This window comes from Pistacia vera, unplaced genomic scaffold (assembly GCF_008641045.1).
Source record: "Pistacia vera cultivar Batoury unplaced genomic scaffold, PisVer_v2 Contig157, whole genome shotgun sequence".
Taxonomy (NCBI): Eukaryota; Viridiplantae; Streptophyta; class Magnoliopsida; order Sapindales; family Anacardiaceae; genus Pistacia; species Pistacia vera.
In genome coordinates, this window is record NW_022195652.1 from 361,494 (window position 1) to 383,187 (window position 21,694).

Genomic DNA, 21,694 nt, shown 5'->3' on the forward strand with positions numbered 1-21,694 from the left:
CCCTAAATATACAGATTCATTCGTTATTGATTTCAAGGGAATGAAAAGAAAAGATGCGATAAAAATTTGACTTTACAAAGTAATGCATGACTGGAATAACACTACGTAACTACACCTTGAAATAAATAATACAAATTAGGGCTCTGACAGCAACAAAAATTGCAAGAAGTTGCTTGCTTTATTTGTTTCTTTCAACAGCCACCACCACCTCCTCCTCCTCCTCCAATCCTCCTCCTCCTCCTCCACATGCTCCTCCTCCTGCTGCTCCTCCTCCTCCACCTCCACTACGACGTTTCCCGAGGTGCTGTCACCACAAGCGAATATGACCATCGATATCATTGAGACTGATGCAACCACGCGCCAAAGCAGAAAAAGTCCCCCAAAATTGCTTCCTGCAGGGCCACTACCTCATAACGAACAACTCTCTGGCCATTTTAATTTGATTTCTTTCTCTTCTACTACTAGCCAGTATATAGATGAAGAAGCAAGGAATAGTCGTCAATGTAACGATATCCACAAGTTAAATTCAATATGTGGATTTATCAAGATGTGATTTTGGAAGCTTCAAGAGTACTTTCGTTTGTAAGATCGTCCGAGTCAAATCTTCTGATGTAGTAACAGGGCGTGACAATTCAAACCTATCCATGGGAGAATGCTTTGAATAACTGAAGTGACTCTCTACAGTCGGAACAGCATATAGCGTTCACATAATATTATCATTTGAAGCCAATAAATGAATATCCTACGAAGCTTCCAAGAACATTAAATTCAAGTTGGATTTTGAAGTTTCAAAGTAGATATTTTCATTGAGAAATTTAAGGAATGACACGAAGAAACGATGTGATTGGTTGTGCATGGGAGAGGTCATTAAAGATAAGTCCAAATCATGTAAAAACTATGGTACTAGTTCTTCTCCTATATATTATATAATTAGTAAAATTTTTTTTTCTATTTATTCAAAAGCATATTACGATTGACTTTTTTTTATTTTTAAATGAGAAGAGTCTAAAAAGGTAAATTGATAAGAAAGATTTAGAAATAAATTGATTATAGATCTTGAATCCATCAATAAAAAATTTCATATGAATTAAAATAGGAAATAATCTTGTAATCATAGAATTAGAATCAATTTACGAGGCATTTAAATATTGGTGGCAAATTAAAACATATTATTTCCTGACATAAATTATAATGTCATAAATTAAGATATAAGCTGAAAAGTTATAAAATATTTTAATTGTTATATACTTATATCAATTATTAGATTCTAAACATGTTCTCTATTATTATATTATAATATATAACAATATGAAAATGTAAAATTTAGACAGTGATAGCCAAAATATATATAAATTATCTATATATATGTAAATGTTAATTATATTATATATATTCTTAGAATAAAAAATGGGTCCAAAAAAAAAAAAAAAAAAAAATAGAGTAAAAGTAAAACCATAATCATACAATATTTTCATAGTTATAAAGAGTAAAAATACATTGCAATATTTTAAAAGAAAGAGTTACCCAATAAAAAAAATAATAAATCAACTATGGAAATGATAAACAAAAATCTCTGATTATAAAAAAAAACATATATTAATTAATTGAGATGTGTATAAAAAGACTTTAACATCAATTATGAAAAAGAAAAAGAAAATGTCCTTTCACTTTAATTAGAAAATGATTATATAATAAAAAAAATCAATAATATATAAAGGATGTGGCTTTACTCATTATCATGACAACCACCCTATGAAGCAATGTTTTATTGATAAAAATGTTATGAGAATGAGATTATTTCCCATGAGGACATGAGGTGTGAGACTATGCCCTAATGGTTCTGCTCCCTGAATTCAACTTTCTAAGTTAGTCAAATGTCTTCCCTCCAAACCAGTTTTTGAGATGTCCAAATGCTCTATGGTGTTCACCACTTAGTTGACTCTCTTTCATAATTCAAATAGCCTCATGTCTTTGACAGCAAAACTGGCACATCTCTCTTCCCAATTAAATCATCCTTAATGTAAAACCATCTTCAACCACTATAAACTCTCAATCTTAGAGACCCAGTTGCCAAATTCAAAATTTGAAAACTGTTCACTCAGATACTCTTCAAATGTCTTACTGCTTTATTACAGACACTTTGCTGCAAGTAGACTTTTCAAATGCTCCACTGAATTAGACATCGATTACTCTTTCAAGTCTTTGGTACATAGAGACCAAATGCGTTCATTTTTAACACCATGATCAGAGCCTTATTCAAGAAACTCTCCTCAAAAAGCCATTTTTTGTTACAAACTTAGAGAATGACAATGTGGGTGTTGATAATTACACTTACCCACTTCTTGCTCAAGCTAGTGCACTACGTTTATCCGTTTTTGAAGGGAAATTGATTCATGATCACGTTGTGAAAGTGGTTTTGATTCAGCGTATATGTTAATAATACATTGATAAATATGTATGCTGTTTGTGGAAATATGTGTGATGCAGTAACTTTGATGTAAGTCCTGTGTGGACTGGTTTCGTGGAATTCTATCTGGCAGGTATGTTAACGCGGGAAATTTAGAAGAGGCGAAGGATATTTATGATAGGATGCCTGAAAGGAACATAATTGCTTCGAATTCAATGAGTGTTGTTTGGTAGAAGAGGTTATGTGAATGAGGCTTGTAGGTTGTTTAATCAATGCCTAAGAAAGATTTGGTTTCATGGAGTGCGCTGATTTCTTTTATGAGCAGAATGAGATGTACGAGGAGGCTTTGGTTATGTTCATGACAATGAATGATCATAAAGTTATGGTGGATGAGGGTGTGGTTGTTAGGTTCTTTTGCCTGTGCACATTTAACGGTTGTGACAACGGGGAAATTGATCCATAATTTAGTTGTGAAATTGGAGAATCTTATGTTAATCTTCAAAATGCATTGATTCACATGTATTCAAGTTGTGGGGAGATAATATCGGCTGAGAAACTGTTCAATGCAGGTTACAGCTTGGACTTGATATCTTGGAATTCTATGATATCAGGGTACTGGAAATGTGGTTCAATTGAAAAGGCCAGAGCTTTATTTGATATCATGACTGAAAAGGATGTTGTGTCTTGGAGTGCAATGATTTCAGGCTATGCTCAAAACAACCAATACTCTGAGACCTTGGCATTGTTCCAGGAGATGCAGCTTCATGGGATTCAGCCTGATGAGACCACTTTGGTGAGTGTCATCTCAGCTTGCACCCACTTGGCCGCCCTTGACCAGGGCAAGTGGATTCATGCATATATAAGGAAGCATGGACTCAAGATTAATGTCATTCTGGGTACCACGCTTATAGACATGTACATGAAACTTGGGTGTGTGGAAAATGCAATGGAGGTTTTCCATGGGATCGAGGAAAAGGGGGTTTCTACTTGGAATGCTCTCATTCTTGGCTTTGCGATGAATGGCTTGGTGGGCAAGTCACTTGACATGTTTTCAGAGATGAAGAAAAGCGGTATAGTGCCAAATGAGATAACTTTTATAGGGGTTCTTGGGGCTTGTCGGCACATGGGCTTGGTAGATGAAGGGCACCATCATTTTAATTCCATGATTCAAGAGCACAGGATGGAACCCAATATTAAGCATTATGGATGTATGGTTGATCTTCTAGGACGTGCAGGTATGCTCAAAGAAGCGGAGAAACTCATTGAGAGTATGCCCATGTCCCCAGATGTTGCTAGTTGGGGTGCTTTGCTTGCAGCCTGTAAGAAACATGGTAACCATGAAATGGGGGAGAGGGTAGGAAGAAAGCTTGTTGAGCTTCAACCTGATCATGATGGTTTCCATGTATTACTGTCCAACATACATGCGTTAAAAGGTAATTGGGATCATGTTCTTGAGGTGAGGGGGACAATGACGCAACGTGGAGTGGTGAAGGTCCCAGGCTGCAGCATGATTGAAGCAAACGGAATAGTTCATGAGTTTCTGGCAGGGGATAAGACACACCCACAGATAAATGAGATCGAGGATATGTTAGATGAAATGTCAAAGAGATTGAAGATTGAAGGTTATGCACCAAATACACATGAAGTTTCACTTGACATTGATGAAGAAGAGAAGGAATCCACTCTATTTAGACACAGTGAGAAGCTTGCAATTGCCTTTGGGCTTATAACTATAAGTCCACCAACACCAATACGGATAATCAAGAATCTGCGAATATGTAATGACTGTCACACTGCAGCAAAGTTCATTTCCAAAGCTTTTGATCGTGAAATTGTGGTGAGGGATCGTCATCGTTTTCACCACTTTAAGCAGGGTTCTTGTTCTTGCCTGGATTACTGGTAGCAGATTATCATACTTGGGCAAATTGATTTATTTACTTTGTTGATGAGATCTCACCTGAAGAACTTGTCTAGTTCTACCAGAGTATGAGTTATATATTCTGTGCAGTTTAGTTGTGCAATGGGTCTCCTTGGCATGGCATTGATAGGATATCTTGCATTCCAGCAAAGCTTTATTGTAGCAACAAATAGCTCACCCGGTAAGGATTTATGCAGCCACTTATGTTGAGAAGTGAAAGCAGGCAGTAATTTTAGTGTGCCATGGTTGAGGACAATTTGGAGGTAAAAACAGTAAATTGTGGATATTTTCAATGGAAAACCACTGCAGATCTATTATTTTACAAAGAGGCCATTTTTCTACGAACTCATTACTATGCTGGACACAAGCATGGGGTTTATATACCATGTTCATTTCTTTGCATGGCACTGGTTTGGAAGATACCACCAAGGATCCAGGTACATGAGCCATTTCTATTATCAACCACATATCTTACTTCATGTTATTGCTTGAAATTAAATCCATGTCATTTTTGTTATGCAGGGTGTTGAGCCAGACTCCTTTATCCAAAGATTGCTTCAGCAAACATGTGACAAATTGGTAGGAGCTTTTAAAGAATATGTTTCCATGGCGAGGATAGGCACAGTTTTAGTATATTGGTATAACGTGATGGCACAAATGTAATTCCTCCAAGCAGATTTGCCTAGCTTTTTCTAAAGTTGCGTCCATTTCTCTTTTACTAATTGAGTTACACTTCTGTTCGAGTTGCAGATTGTCATTCAGCTGAAGTGATTATCTGTAGGAGAAAAGTTCTCCAATCAGTGTCTATCCTGTATCTTGGTGATTGTGATTGTGGGATGTATCGACATCATAATAGTACTTGAAATAGTACCAGCAGAGGAGTCAGGCAAACTAGGCTCTCCATTTGTACATCGATTTAATAAAAGATATTTGCTCTTTATGTGTGTGCATTTTTGGTTTGCTATTCTGGCACTAATATGTTCATTACTGTTACCATTTCAACCAGTTTTTGCTTTTGCAATGAGGGCCTTTGGTAATTCTGCATTTCCAGAATTTGATCAATATGTATGCTGGCAATGAATGTTCTCTTACCAAGGTACAAAATGAACCACTTTCATTTTTATATAACTTTGACAAAACCTTTTGGCAGCTAAGTGGTACAAGATGAGTAACATTGACCGAATACGAAGCTCCCAATGAATTAAGTATTTCTGCAGCTAAATGATACAACAAAAGTAATATTGACCAAATACAACAACAATGAATTAATCAGAATGAATATTTTAGATTCAAAAATGTGCATTTTGCTAATATTGCTTGATATCTTCTTCATCTATCATCATTGACCATTATTTTTTGAATGATGTTACATATCCTAAGTTTCTATCCCGAGTTTTGTATCTCTAGTGATTTGTCATTGTTTGAGAAGGATTTGTAGATTATGTGATCCATGTTGTGTCCCTGAAAAATAATGTAATGTCACTAGCCGCAAAAATTTGAGATTTATAACACTGCCCCTCTTCTTTTATTGACTTTTAAATGGACCAAAAGAATGAACTTCTTCTACAAAGAATTCCGGACCTGTAAACATAAATCTCTTCCATGTTACCAACATAAGCTTGTCTGTGAGGACCAAATGATATTCAGGAGTTCAAACACTTCAGCCAATAATCATCTTAAGGTCTTCTTATCTCTACAGCTTTCGCTTCTTTTCAATTTCCACCATTCAGGTCATGTATTAAGCAGTCTATATCAGGCACATTTTCTGTTTCGCTCATATGCCTGATCATCAGTTCCAAAATTTCGTAGACAGACTCTGTGTGAGAACCCATCTTGTCACTAACAAAAAAACTATAAACCTGGTTCTTCACCTCTATCCAACTCCTCCCAGCTTCTTTCTTGTTTCCCATAAGTTTCATTAGCTTCCTCACTTTCGCAAAGTCTCCCCATTTACCTTCATCCGCATAAATATTTGACAGCGTCACATAAGTCCCCATCATATTTGGCCTCAAATCTAAAACTCTCTGCGCCGCCAATTTGCCCAAATTTGGAAATCTATGTGCTTTACAAGCACTGAGTAGTGTACCCCAAATGGACTCATCAGGCTTGAGCGGCATACGCTCTATCAGTTCATATGCCTCCCTGACTCTCCCAGCTCGGCCTAGCAAATCCACAACACAGCCATATGTCTCTTTATCTGGCTTGATATTGTAATCACCCATCATTGAGCTGAAGTACCTCAAGCCTTCATCCACTAATCCAGCATGACTGCAAGCACTCAGAACAGCCATAAAAACAATTCTATCAGGTCGAACACCTGATGTAACCATCTCATCAAACAACTCAACAGCCTCTTTTCCATATCCATGTGCCCCATATCCAATCATCATTGAAGTCCAAGTGACTAAATCTCTGCGAGACATTTCACTGAAGATTTTCTGCGAGTCAGATATGTTTCCACATTTGGCATACATATCGATGAGCGCATTAGCCAATGCCAAGTTTCCATCAATGCCTCTGCGAACAATTCCACCGTGAACCTGTTGTCCACACCTCAGGACTGCCAAATTAGCACAGACAGCTATAATACTAGTAAATGTGAAGCAATTTGGACAGAATCCTTCTGACTCCATCTGTGAAAATATATTGAGAGATTCTAAGGAATCCGTTCTTTCATATCCAGCTATCAATGTGTTCCATGTTATCAAATCATTTTCAGTCATCTCATGAAAGTATTGATTTGCCTCAGATAAGCCACCACACCTGCAATACATGTCTAGCATAGAATTCATTACTGGAAGATTGGATCCGAACCCATGTTTAGTCACTGCTGCATGTATTAGCTTGCCAAAAATAAGCCGTCCAGTCGAGGTACAAGCTCTAACTGCGATCGAAAAGCTATATGGACTCAATTCTACTTCCTCCTGCTTGCAATAAAATGCAACAATATTAAGCATATATTATATACTACATCTATTTTATACATTTCTATAAAACTACCCGAAGTGAAGCTTTCCTACAACAAAGTTGATATCTTGTTGAAAATTGTAACTCTGTTCAAGCAAGCCTTACGTCCAACTAAATGGGGTCAACTATATAATTTTTTATATGCCATCCTATCTATCTGGAGCCACAATTTCCGTTTAGTGTTAGCAATGACACTTCTATTATGAAGTTTGTCAGGTGAGGATGTCCACAATTTTTTAAAGACCAGACTTGAGCTCTTGGCGAAAAGTTAACTGTTTTCACCAAAACTGATAGGAGCGACATAACTGTCCTTACAACTCTTTCGGTTAGAGTACAAGTCCGAATTTTGAAAGCGGAAGTGTTTTTGAAAACCTCACAATATGTTTGAAAAAAGTAATACTATGATAATTAACTACCCACCATTAGCATTTGTCTGAAGACTCTGAGGCCAGCATAGCCATCACCTCTGTGAGTGTACCCAGTGATCAAGGTAGTCCACGAGACATCATTCTTAATTTTCATAACTTTAAAGACTATACAGGCATCATCCATGAAAACACAGCACGTAGCATACATATCCATGAGTGCATTATCAACATAAATCGACCCTTCCAAGCCTTTCTTAATAGCCAGTCCATGAACCAAAGCCCCATGCAAAACACACTTCATTGCTTTACAAGCTTTCAACACACTTGATACGGTAAATGCATTTGGCTCAACTTCACTTCTAACCATTTCAACCAACATGTTCCACGCATGAGTGTGGTAATTAGATGATGTGTAGCATGCAATCATGGCCGTCCACGTAACCACGTCTCTGTCGGGCATTTCATCGAACAGTGTACGTGCTTCTTTGATTAGGCCCTTCTCGAAGTAAGATCTAATGAGATTTGTAGCTAAAATGGATGGACCCTTTTGTGTTGTAGGTGGTTTTGGTTGGGTATAGGGTTTATGGGGCCATGTAAGAGAGTTCGTGACAATGGGTGGTAATTTATTGAAGTGAAAAGTGGAGGTGGCAGCGGATGATAGTAGTTTCTTTGCGCTCATATTACATGATCATAGCCTGTCCAAATGACTGAACTATTTCTCAAACTTTTACATCTAGTGGGTGCTCCTTGATTGTATAAACAAACTTCGAGATGGACAATTTGAGCTTGTCAAGCCAAGCACATAAGTCGAATATTTTGCCCAGAATTAGAGGACCTTTAACTTTCACTTATATACGCACCGAAACAATTGATAACTTCACAATTCACGAGACTTGAGATGGCTATTACTAGCGAAACAGAAGGCGAAGACAAATAAGGACTCAACTAAAAGGGAATAAAGAGAAGCCATCCCACTTCATCTCTGGTGATAACTATTCGGGGAAAGCAAAACTTGAAACCATAGACCACAATTTAATGGCTATAACTTGAGTCATGGGATTCAAAGACAAGGACCTGAATATATATCAAACTCAAAAGATGTCTGGGTAAAGAGCATCCATGGGAAGCAAATAATCAAATACAATATAACCAATCCATTAATAAATAAATAAATATGGTGAATGTGTAAGTGTAACCATTGCATATAATATAAAAAATACAGATGACCTTGCAAAAGAGCCATGGTAGAATCCAGGGCCTCCCTCTATGCTAAGTCACTAGAAACTTGTATGATCAACTTTTTAGTTAATCAATCGGACGAATAAACCATCACTACTGTACAGTTATGCTGAAAATTCTATATGTTACACTTTTAAGGCTTAAAATTTCACTTTATCAATTCTTTTATTACTATGCCCTAAACTTGTGACTGTACAATACAAAGACACTCTGCCTTATACGAATGCCTTCGTATAAAAATGGTATCTCAGTTAGACGAGAATCTGAGACTTAGCTGCACCACGAGAGCATTTCTTCCGCCCAGTCTTGCTAAGAGCACAGACACAGATCTCGAGAAGTTCGTAATCCTCATCCCAGAATAACAAGGAAGCCATTTCTGGATTCTCCAGGAGCATTTTAGATGTCAAGAACCCCGCAATAGTCCATGTCTGGAAAAGTCGTGCTTGTTTTCCAATAAACTTCCCTGTTCGGGTGTCATAATATTCAGGCCAACGGTCAACTGCAAGCCTCTTTTCAGCCATGTCAACTGCCTTCTGGGCTAATTCAAATTTTCCCATCTTGATGCATGCCAATGTGAACTGAAAATGAGGTAATTATAAATTTTAGAAAGAAAAGCTCAGTTAAAAGACTTAAGATAGAAAGCAATTGCGGATAACACGAGCCCATAAACCAAAAAGAAACAAATTTGGATGCATACAGGAACTATGCGTTACACTTTTGTTTCAGATAAATGAATACACGACCAGAGCTATCGTCCTGCCGTCATGCTGTTTATAAATGCTATCTATCTACTTAGGGCATCATTACATCGTTGACTACGAAGTAAAACTGGCCATTCAATGAATCAACCATAAAATGGAATGTTTAAATACTCAACTCCATACTGATTTAAAAAAAGGGGTAAAAGGGAAGGGTGATTTTTTATGCAACCAAATCCACATACAAAACGGCAAGCAGCTGGGTTGAGCGTGAATAGACATGGATCTACTGGTGGACCTTGTAAAATTATTTGTTCACTATTGTTGTGGGCCACCAATTATACTAGGATGACCATAAAAATACCCAAAAATATAAACATGTATTGAGCTATCCTCAGAAGCCTAAATAATATATGTCAGTGATATCTAAGCTTACCTGCCACAAAAGTGTTGGCCAAGATCCACCATTATGATATGACCAGGGGCTGCAAGGATTTATAAGAAAAATGTATCAGTGTTGATGAACATTTTCAATTGAACCATAACATAATTTGCTATTGCTATAAAAACAGGATATCTACACATACACACATACACACACACACATAAAGGATATATATGCACACATATACATGCGCACATGCACACACATGCGCAAGTGCCTGCAAAAATATACACACAGAACTCACGTGTTCTTTGGATCACTGCCAGTGATAATACGCCACTCTTCATGCTCCACAGCAGGGTAACATATCTTCAAAGGCATATGCCCCACAAGATCATCCCATTTGGCTTCAAAAAGATTTAAAATAGCTTCGTTTTGCTTTGGAGTACCCAAAGATGAAATGATGGACCAAAGGTTACCAAGCGTGAAGAACCTAAAATCCATGTGAGCAGGCTGTAGATTGCCAATCAAATATCCACCTTCCTCTGGTATCCAATCCATTAGCCATGCAGGAATTTGATCAGGATAAATATTGAATTTGTTGGTGGCATCCATGGAGTACTCTTCTGTTTTGTACCGGTATATTTCATTGATCTTCTTCATATCCACCCAATAATATTCTCTTATGTGAAACGATAATGCACTCAGCCTATTGTTGATGGCTCTAACTAAATTTTTGGATCCTTCACTTACTGAGAGCATCTCACGAGAACACCGTAGGGCTGTATAAAACAAGGCCTGCAGAAACAAATTTTAGACAGGTAAGTTCATGATATTGCATTCCAAGCATAGTTCAACTTCATTAATTCGGAATTTCATGTTTCTAATTAATCCCCCTCCCACATTCCATATAGAGCTTTAAAAACTCAAAAAGTTCAGAAACCAGGTATCTCCATCAAACAATTCAACATGGGGAACAGCTATCTCTCAACGGTTTTTCTCATTCACTTCACATAGACAAGTTAAAAGGGTAGACACACCATGGAAAGTATCCTTCTAACTGGCATGCAGATACTCAATGACAACATGAAATACCCAATTTTTAGTTGAAAGGTAAATACATAAAGGACAAGAAAAAGAAAGATGGACTCAAACTCACTTGGATCTCAAGGGGGTGACCATGGATACCCATCCGACGGTCTATCATGCAGGACCCATCAGTGACTAACAAAGAAGGAAACATATCGAAACCATCAGCTAAGCACAAATTCATAATCAATTTTATGCCCGTCTGAACATCCACCCTTTCTTGTAATGCATAGTCACCAGTGATCTTTCCATATGCCCTCAATAAAATAATCCACCACAATCCTATTACAGAAGCATAAAAACTGATGCTATCACAAACAGAAACTCCAGGAATAACTTACAAAAGCACAAGGCAGAAAGTACTAACAGTGTGACATCTTAACTCTTTAAAAGAAAAAAAAAAAAAAAAAAAAAAATCATATTTTGTCAGTGCACAAACCAGAATCTACAGGTGCAACACGACCAATTGCTGATTCACCAAAATCTGGATCTAGGACTTCTTCAAACTTATTGCCATCGAGAGGTACACTTCTGACTTTAAAACTAGCTGGCATCAATCCCTGTCCTGGGCTGTAGCAGTCCACCGTTTTCTCCCAACTCTAAATTGAACATGAAAAAAATATAGTTACTTCAAATTGATCAAATACCATATGGCTAAAATATGCTAGCAATGCAATCAACAGAAAGGGACAACGAACAAAGTAAAACAGATTGTCATCCCATATTTGAGACTGCAGAACAGGAAGACAGTTTGTAACATGACAAACAAAGAATCAGAGATAAATAAAATTAAATCTGACAAAAACTTCCCCTTCAGTAGTTTTGGCAGAAGTTTGCATCACAACTACCAAAATCATCAAACTGATAATTGATAATGATATGCCCTCTTAATATTATATATATATATATACCTTCTCTTAAATATGTATCCTCTCAAAATCATGTAAAAGAATAACACAATATAAAACGATCATCACATGAACCTAAACATAAACAATCATGCAATAGAATAATACAATATAAAACCATCATTAGATGAACCTGAACATTAAAAAAACAAATATTCATCATCAGACATAAGTAGCCAAAGCACAAAATAACATATTACAACCACTAAAAAGCAATTACGGTAAACTATGAATTATCACCTGTAACTGCAAGGTATGAAGGAGGAAATTCTTCAGTATTTCCGATTCTCCTCTCAGCAGGAAAGCCAAAGCAGAAGGCACGAAATCACGAATAAACACTTGATCATAATTCAACGGTTGTTTATCATTAAGATCATTAGCAGCCATAGTCCCTACAGGACTCCCACAATACGTTACCACAGATTCTTGCAACAATCTCCATGCCTCCTTTTCAATATCAGTCTCTTCTCTCCTAGGACAAGTCTCAATCCTTGATTTTTTAACACCCTCCAAATTTTTGTCTCCATCGACTTCTTCAACACTACCAACTTCAGCTATTGATTCTTGCCCCCCCACAATGTTTTCATCTTTATCAATTCTCTCAACAACCAAAGGCTTAACATTTATACCATTTTGAACATAAATTCTTTCAAAATTTGTATCATTCACACGAGTCTCAACAGAAGTTGACAAGTTTTGAACTTTAGCTTAAAAAAAAAATAAGCAGATAAGTGCCAGACTTGCAAGTAGTTAGGGATTATCCACATGCCCAAGTCCTATTATATTGAGGATATTTCTCGTGCAGATAACCAATGGGATGCAAAGAAAGATTTGCACGACACTTACCTACTTATAGACTTATAATCATTACCTTCAACTCTCCCCACATAAATAGAGGACATCCTCTCATTTACTGATTAACTGATCTTAGTCTAAATAGTTTATACTCTCTCTCTCTCTCTCTCTCTGTATTGTCTCTAGATTGTAATTCAACTCGCCTTACACGAACCGATTTTACCATCATTAATACATAACAGTGGACGTATGATTCGCTTTTGAGCATCGAACTACTTTAAATATCACTTCTCATTATTGTTTCATTTCATGTTTTCTTATCACGTGTGATTTCTAAGCCGCGTAGCACTTTAACATGTGAGTTGTTGGTGTCAAAATCAAACATCAACAAAATTAACTTTGAACATTGCTTATATAAATTCTAGCGAAAGTTAGTTAAAGTAGAGAACGTTTATACGGAAATGTGGAGTTATTTAAAAATTTATTTTTGTTAGGACTTAGATGATCTTAACGAAAGTATGAAATTAACTAAATTAATAAATGTATACGTATAAAAAGTTATTCCGTATTATGAAGTGAATCTTTCATCCTAAAATATACAGGATTTCATTGGTTATTGATTTTCAAGTGATATGAAAAGAAAAGAATCCGATAAAAATTTGACTTTACAAACTAGTAATGCATGACTGGAATAACACATACGTAAATACACCTTGAAAATATAATACAAATCTAAGGCCTCTGACAACAACAAAAATTTCAAGAAGTTGCTCGCTATTGTCTTTCAACAGCCACCACCTCCTCCCACCTCCTCCTTTCATTTCCTCCTCCTCCTCCCACATGCTCTCCTGCTTGCTCCTCCACTCCAACGACGTTTCCCGAGGTGCTGTCACCAAGCGAATATGACCATGGATATCATTGAGACTGATGCAACCACCGCGCAAAGCAGAAAAAGTCCCCCAAATTGCTTCCTGCAGGGCCACTACATCATAAAGAAAAACTCTCTGGCCATTTTAATTTGATGTTTCTTCTCTTACTCCTAGCCAGTATATATAGATGAAGAAGCAAGGAATAGTCGTCAATGTAACGACATCACAAGTTAAATTCAATATGTGTGCTTAAGGTGTTTTGTACACTTGTATGAAATTTATCAAGATGTGGATTTTGGAAGCTTCAAGAGTACTGTCGTTTGTACAGGGCGTGACAATTCAAACACCATGGGACAATGCTTTGAAAACTATATGAAATAACTGAAGTGACTCTCTAGAGTCGGAACAGCATATAGCGTTCACATATAATATTATCATTTGAAGCCAAGCTAATTGAATGTCCTACGAATCTTCAAGACATTAAATTCAAGCGGATTTTGAAGTTTCAAAGTAGATATTTTCATTGAGAAAATTTAAGGAATGACACGAAGAGACGAGTGAATGGCTGTGGATGGGAGAGGTCTATTAAAGATAAGTCCAAACAGTAAAAAACATGGTAGTAGTCTTTTCCCTTATATATATATATAATTAGTAAAATTATTTTTTCTATTTTAATTCAAAAAGCATATTACTCGATAGACTTTTTTATTTTTTAAATGAGAAGAGTCTAAAAAGGTAAATTGATAAGAAAGATTTAGAAATAAATTGATTATAGATCTTGAAATCCATCCATAAAAATCTTTCATTATGAATTAAATAAGGAAATAATCTTGTAATCATGGAATTAGAATCAATTATGAGGCATTTTAAATATTAGGGTGGCAAATTAAAACATATTATTTCCTGACATAAATATATATGTCATAAATAAGATATATAAGCGAAAAGTTAAAACATATTTTTAATTGTTATATACTATATCAATTATTAGATTCTAAACATGTTCTCTATTATATATATAATATATATTAATAATATAAATGTACAAATTGAGATAAGTCATAACCCAAATAAATAAATAAGTATATATATATATATATTATTAATATATATATATATTATATATTATATATATATATATATATTATATATATATATTATATAATATATATTATATATATATAATCACAATAAAAAAATATCATTTAAAAAAAAACTAAAATATCTTCTTTGTATAGAATCTTTCAATAATCATCTACAAATTAGAACATCATTAATTATATTTGATACATAATATCATAATAACATATATATAATACCAATATATATGTAAATGTTAATATATATTATTATTATTCTTGCAAATAAAAATTTGGGTCCAAAAAAAAAAAATAATAGAGTAAAAGTAAAACTATAATCATCACATATTTCATAGTTAATAAAGAGTAAAAATACATTGCAATATTTTTAAAGAAAGAGTTACAAAAAAATAATAATAATAATAAATCAACTATGAAATGATAAAAATCCCCAAATTCCCGCGGGCTGAGTTCGGGGATTCTCCTAAATCTCCGTTCAGGGACTCCCCTGGGCCTCGAGGCAGGCTTGGAGACAGGGGTTCTTGACCTGACCCTTGCCTATCCCTTGGTTTGTAAGATATTTAATGAACTTTAGGGATTAGTTGATATGTATTCAAGCTCTGTTGTGACTCCAGATATAAAAAAAAAAAAAAAAACATTATAATTAATTGAGATGTGCATAAACAAGCTCGAATACGGTTATAAAAAATAAAAAATAAAATTTCCTTCCTTTTTAATTAGAAAATGATAAAATTATTGGTCTTGTACTATAATTAAAACTATCAATTGCATCACTGATGATCACAACCATTAAAGGTCAAAATATCATTAGAAATTAAAAAAAAAAAAAAAAATCAATAAATATAATGCATGTGGCTTTCAATATCATCAACAACCACCCTATGAAGCAATGTTGTATGTAAAAATATTATGAGAATGAGGTTATTTCCCATGTGATGATGAGACTATGCCGCCAATGGTTTCTGGCCTCTGAATTCAACTTCTAATGAGGTTACTCAAATGTCTCCCCTCCAAACCAGTTTTTGAGATGTCCAAATGCTCTATGGTGTTCACCACTTAGTTGACTCTCTTTCATAATTAAATAGCCCTATGTCTTTGACAGCAAAACTGGCACATCTCTCTTCCCCAATTAAATCATCACTTAATGTAAAACCCATCTTCAAACCAACTAAAAACTCTCAATCTTAGAGACCCAGTTGCCAAAATGTCAAAATTTGAAACTATTCACTCAGATACTCTCTCAAATGATCTCACTGGCTTTTTACAGACACATTTGCTGCAAGTAGACTTTTCAAATGCTCCACGAATTAGACATCGATTACTTTTCAAAGTCTTAGTTACATAGAGAACCCAAATGCGTTCATTTTTAACACCATGATCAGAGCCTTTATTCAAAGAAACTCTCCTCAAAAAGCCTTTTTGTTGACAAACTTATGTGAATGACAATGTGGGTGTTGATAATTACACTTACCACTTCTTGCTCAAGCTAGTGCACTACGTTTATCCGTTTTTGAAGGGAAATTGATTCATGATCACGTTGTGAAAGTGGGTTTTGATTCAGACGTATAGTTAATAATACATTGATAATATGTATGCTGTTTGTGGAAATTGTGTGATTGCACGTAAACTTTTTGATGTGTAAGTCCTGTGTTGGACTGGTTTCTGGAATTCTATCTTGGCAGGTTATGTTAACGCGGGAAATTTAGAAGAGGCGAAGGTATTTATGATAGGATGCCTGAAAGGAACATAATTGCTTCGAATTCAATGATTGTGTTGTTTGGTAGAAGAGTTATGTGAATGAGGCTTGTAGGTTGTTAATCAAATGGTAAGAAAGATTTGGTTTCATGGAGTGCGCTGATTTCTTGTTATGAGCAGAATGAGATGTACGAGGAGGCTTGGTTATGTTCATGACAATGAATGATCATAAAGTTATGGTGGATGAGGTTGTGGTTGTTAGCGTTCTTTCTGCCTGTGCACATTAACGGTTGTGACAACGGGGAAATTGATCATAATTTAGTTGTGAAGATTGGAATTGAATCTTATGTTAATTTCAAAATGCATTGATTCACATGTATTCAAGTTGTGGGGAGATATACGGCTGAGAAACTGTTCAATGCAGGTTACAGCTTGGACTTGATATCTTGGAATTCTATGATATCAGGGTACTGGAAATGTGGTTCAATTGAAAAGGCCAGAGCTTTATTTGATATCATGACTGAAAAGGATGTTGTGTCTTGGAGTGCAATGATTTCAGGCTTGCTCAAAACAACCAATACTTGAGACCTTGGCATTGTTCCAGGAGATGCAGCTTCATGGGATTCAGCGATGAGACCACTTTGGTGACTGTCATCTCAGCTTGCACCCACTTGGCCGCCCTTGACCAGGGCAAGGGGATTCATGCATATATAGGAAGCATGGACTCAAGATTAATGTCATTCTGGGTACACCCTTATAGACATGTACATGAAACTTGGGTGTGTGGAAAATGCAATGGAGGTTTTCCATGGGATGGAGGAAAAGGGGGTTTCTACTTGGAATGCTCTCATTCTTGGCTTTGCGATGAATGGCTTGGTGGGCAAGTCACTTGACATGTTTTCAGAGATGAAGAAAAGCGGTATAGTGCCAAATGAGATAACTTTATAGGGGTTCTTGGGGCTTGTCGGCACATGGGCTTGTAGATGAAGGGCACATCATTTTAATTCCATGATTCAAGAGGACAGGAGGAACCCAATATTAAGCATTATGGATGTATGGTTGACTTCTAGGACGTGCAGGTATGCTCAAAGAAGCGGAGAAACTCATGGAGGTATGCCCATGTCCCCAGATGGTGCTAGTTGGGGTGCTTTGCTTGCAGCCTGTAAGAAACATGGTAACATGAAATGGGGGGAGGGTAGGAAGAAAGCTTGTTGAGCTTCAACCTGATCATGATGGTTTCCATGTTTACTGTCCAACATAAATGCATAAAAGGTAATTGGGATCATGTTCTTGAGGTGAGGGGGACAATGACGCAACGTGGAGTGGTGAAGGTCCCAGGCTGCAGCATGATTGAAGCAAATGGAATAGTTCATGAGTTCTGGCGGGGGATAAGACACCCCCACAGATAAATGAGATCGGGATATGTTAGATGAAATGTCAAAGAGATTGAAGATTGAAGGTTATGCACCAAATACACATGAAGTTTCACTGACATTGATGAAGAAGAGAAGGAATCCACTCTATTTAGACACAGTGAGAAGCTTGCAATTGCCTTTGGGCTTATAACTATAAGTCCACCAACACCAATACGGATAATCAAGATGCGAATATGTAATGACTGTCACACTGCAGCAAAGTTTTCCAAAGCTTTTGATCGTGAAATTGTGTGAGGGATCGTCATCGTTTTCACCACTTTAAGCAGGGTTCTTGTTTTGCCTGGATTACTGGTAGCAGATTATCATACTTGGGCAAATTGATTTTTACTTGTTGATGAGATCTCACTGAAGAACTTGTCAGTTCTAACAGGTATGAGTATATATTCTGTGCAGTTTAGTTGTGCAATGGGTCTCCTTGGATGGCATTGATAGGATATCTTGCATTCCAGCAAAGCTTTATTGTAGCAACAAATAGCTCACCCGGTAAGGATTTATGCAGCCACTATGTTGAGAAGTGAAAGCAGGCAGTAATTTTAGTGCCATGGTTGAGGACAATGGAGGTAAAAACAGTAAATTGGGATATTTCAATGGAAAACCACTGCAGATCTATTATTTTACAAAGAGGCCATTTTTCTACGAACTCATACTATGCTGGACACAAGCATGGGGTTTATATACCATGTTCATTTCTTTGCATGGCACTGGTTTGGAAGATACCACCAAGGATCAGGTACATGAGCCATTTCTATTATCAACCACATATCTTATGTTATGCTGAAATTAAATCCAGTCATTTTTGTTATGCAGGGTGTGAGCCAGACTTCTTTATCCAAAGATTGCTTCAGCAAACATGTGACAAATGGTAGGAGCTTTTAAAGAATATGTTTTCCATGGCGAGGATAGGCACCGTTTTAGTATATTGGTATAACGTGATGGCACAAATGTAATTCCTCAGCAGATTTGCCTAGCTTTTTCTAAAGTTGCGTCCATTTCTCTTTTACTAATTGAGTTACACTTCTGTTCGAGTTGCAGATTGTCATTCAGCTGAAGTGATATTGTAGGAGAAAAGTTCTCCATCAGTGTTATCCTGTATCTTGGTGATTGTGATTGTGGGATGTAGTACTTGAATAGTATACAGCAGAGGAGTAGGCAAACTAGGCTCTCCATTTGTACACGTTTAATAAAAGATATTTGCTCTTTATGTGTGTGCATTTTTGGTTTGCTATTCTGGCACAAATATGTTCATTATTGCACCATTTCAACCAGTTTTTGCTTTTGCAATGAGGGCCGGTAATTCTGCATTTCCAGAATTTGATCAATATGTATGCTGGCAATGAATGTTCTCTTACCAAGGTACAAAATGAACCACTTTCATTTTTATATAATTTGACAAAACCTTTTGGCAGCTAAGTGGTACAAGATGGTAACATTGACCGAATACGAAGCTCCCAATGATTAAGTATTTCTGCAGCTAAATGATACAACAAAAGTAATATTGACCAAATACAACCACAATGAATTAACGAATGAATATTTTAGATTCAAAATGTGCATTTTGCTAATATTGCTTGATATCTCTTTCTCATCATCATTGACCATTTTTTTTTGAATGATGTTACATATCCAGTTTATATCCGAGTTTTGTATCTCTAGTGATTGTCATTGTTGAGAAGGATTTGTAGATTATGTGATCCATGTGTGTGCCTGAAAAATAATGTAATGTCACTGCCTCAAAAATTTGAGAGTATAACACTGCCCCTCTTCTTTATTGACTTTTAAATGGACCAAAGAGAACCTTTTACAAAGAATTCCGGACCTGTAAACATAAATCTCTTCCATGTTACCAACATAAGTTGTCTGTGAGGACCAATGATATTCAGGAGTTCAAACACTTCAGCCAATAATCATCTTAAGGTTTCTTATCTCTACAGCTTTCACTTCTTTTCAATTCCACCATTAGGTATGTATTAAGCAGTCTATATCAGCACATTTTCTGTTCGCTCATAGCCTGATCATCAGTTCCAAAATTTCGTAGACCGATCTGTGTGAGAACCCATCTTGTCACTAACAAAAAAACTATAAACCTGGTTCTTCACCTCTATCCAACTCCTCCCAGCTTCTTTCTTGTTTCCATAAGTTTCATTAGCTTCCTCACTTTCGCAAAGTCTCCCCATTTACCTTCATCCGCATAAATATTTGACAGCGTCACATAAGTCCCCATCATATTTGGCCTCAAATCTAAAACTCTCTGCGCCGCCAATTTGCCAAATTTGGAAACTATGTGCTTTACAAGCACTGAGTAGTGTACCCCAAATGGACTCATCAGGCTTGAGCGGCATACGCTCTATCAGTTCATATGCCTCCTGACTCTCCAGCTCGGCCTAGCAAATCCACAACACGCCATATGTCTCTTTATCTGGCTTGATATTGTAATCACCCATCATTGAGCTGAAGTACCTCAAGCCTTCATCCACTATCCAGCTGACTGCAAGCACTCAGAACAGCATAAAAACAATTCTATCAGGTCGAACACCTGATGTAACCATCTCATCAAACAACTCAACAGCCTCTTTCCATATCCATGTGCCCCATATCCAATCCATTGAAGTCCAAGTGACTAATCTGCGAGACATTCCTGAAGATTTTCTGCGAGTCAGATATGTTTCCACATTTGGCATACATATCGTGAGCGCATTAGCCAATGCCAAGTTTCATCAATGCCTCTGCGAACAATTCCACGTGAACCTGTTGTCCACACCTCAGGACTGCCAAATTAGCACAGGCAGCTATAATACTAGTAAATGTGAAGAAATGGACAGAATCCTTCTGACTCCATCTGAAAATATATGAGAGATTCTAAGGAATCCGTTCTTATATCCAGCTATTAATGTGTTCCATGTTATCAAATCTTTTCAGTCTTCATGAAAGTATTGATTTGCCTCAGATAAGCCACCACAACCTGCAATACATGTCTAGCATAGAATATTACTGGAAGATTGGATCCGAACCCTGTTTAGTCACTGCTGCATGATAGCTTGCCAAAAATAAGCCGTCCAGTCGAGGTCAAGCTCTAACTGCGATCGAAAAGCTATATGGACTCAATTCTACTTCCTCCTGCTTGCAATAAAATGCAACAATATTACGCTTATATATATACTAATCTATTTATTATTTCTATAAAACTACCCGAGTGAAGCTTTCCTACAACAAAGTTGTATCTTGTTGAAAATTGTAACTCTGTTCAAGCAAGCCTGTACCCTAAATGGGGTCAACTATATATTTTTTATATGCCATATATCTATCTGGAGCCACAATTTCCGTTTAGTGTTAGCAATGACACTTCTATTATGAGTTTGTCAGGTGAGGATGTCCCACAATTTTTTAAAGACCAGACTTGAGCTCTTGGCGAAAGTTAACGTTTTCACCAAAACTGATAGGAGCGACATAACTGTCCTTACAACTCTTTCGGTTAGAGTACAAGTCCGAATTTTGAAAGCGGAAGTGTTTTGAAAACACAATATGTTTGAAAAAAGTAATACTATGATAATAACTACCTACCATTAGCTTTGTCTGAAGACTCTGAGGCCAGCATAGCCATCACCTCTGTGAGTGTACCAGTGATCAAGGTAGTCCACGAGACATCATTCTTAATTTTCATAATTAAAGACTATACAGGCATCATCCATGAAAACACAGCACGTAGCATACATATCCATGAGTGCATTATCAACAAAATCGACCCTTCCAAGCCTTTCTTAATAGCCAGTCCATGAACCAAGCCCCATGCAAAACAACTTCATTGCTTTACAAGCTTTCAACA

General features: G+C 36.5%; 2 protein-coding genes and 3 pseudogenes across 2 annotated transcripts; 2 read left to right on the forward strand and 3 right to left on the reverse strand.

Moving 5' to 3' along the window:
- Nucleotides 1-322: 322 nt before the first annotated feature.
- LOC116124846 lies at nucleotides 323-5,233 on the forward strand (annotated as a pseudogene).
- A 296-nt stretch (nucleotides 5,234-5,529) lies between these two features.
- On the reverse strand, nucleotides 5,530-8,611 carry LOC116124813 (putative pentatricopeptide repeat-containing protein At1g56570). The gene is made up of 2 exons (XM_031410564.1): nucleotides 7,713-8,611; nucleotides 5,530-7,249 (listed from the first exon to the last, which is right to left on the reverse strand). Exons 1-2 carry the CDS (start codon nucleotides 8,337-8,339, stop codon nucleotides 6,038-6,040), a joined length of 1,839 nt encoding a protein of 612 aa, XP_031266424.1. The 5' UTR covers nucleotides 8,340-8,611; the 3' UTR covers nucleotides 5,530-6,037.
- A 195-nt stretch (nucleotides 8,612-8,806) lies between these two features.
- On the reverse strand, nucleotides 8,807-12,881 carry LOC116124847 (alkaline/neutral invertase A, mitochondrial). The gene is made up of 7 exons (XM_031410608.1): nucleotides 12,851-12,881; nucleotides 12,220-12,686; nucleotides 11,511-11,670; nucleotides 11,142-11,353; nucleotides 10,287-10,780; nucleotides 10,034-10,082; nucleotides 8,807-9,477 (listed from the first exon to the last, which is right to left on the reverse strand). Exons 1-7 carry the CDS (start codon nucleotides 12,879-12,881, stop codon nucleotides 9,151-9,153), a joined length of 1,740 nt encoding a protein of 579 aa, XP_031266468.1. The 3' UTR covers nucleotides 8,807-9,150.
- A 3,236-nt stretch (nucleotides 12,882-16,117) lies between these two features.
- LOC116124848 lies at nucleotides 16,118-17,653 on the forward strand (annotated as a pseudogene).
- A 2,222-nt stretch (nucleotides 17,654-19,875) lies between these two features.
- Nucleotides 19,876-20,853, reverse strand: LOC116124849 (annotated as a pseudogene).
- Between the last annotated feature and the right edge of the window lie 841 nt (nucleotides 20,854-21,694).

Coding starts and splice junctions, on each gene's coding strand:
- LOC116124813 (XM_031410564.1), bottom strand. CDS start 8,339: ATGAGCGCAAAGAAACTACTATCATCCGCTGCCACCTCCACTTTTCAC. Junction 7,250..7,712: donor TCTTCAGACAAATGCTAATG/GTGGGTAGTTAA, acceptor TATTGCAAGCAG/GAGGAAGTAGAATTGAGTCC.
- LOC116124847 (XM_031410608.1), bottom strand. CDS start 12,881: ATGTCCTCTATTTATGTGGGGAGAGTTGAAG. Junction 11,354..11,510: donor TGTTGCACCTGTAGATTCTG/GTTTGTGCACTG, acceptor CTTCTGTAATAG/GATTGTGGTGGATTATTTTA. Junction 10,083..10,286: donor GGCAGTGATCCAAAGAACAC/GTGAGTTCTGTG, acceptor AAATCCTTGCAG/CCCCTGGTCATATCATAATG.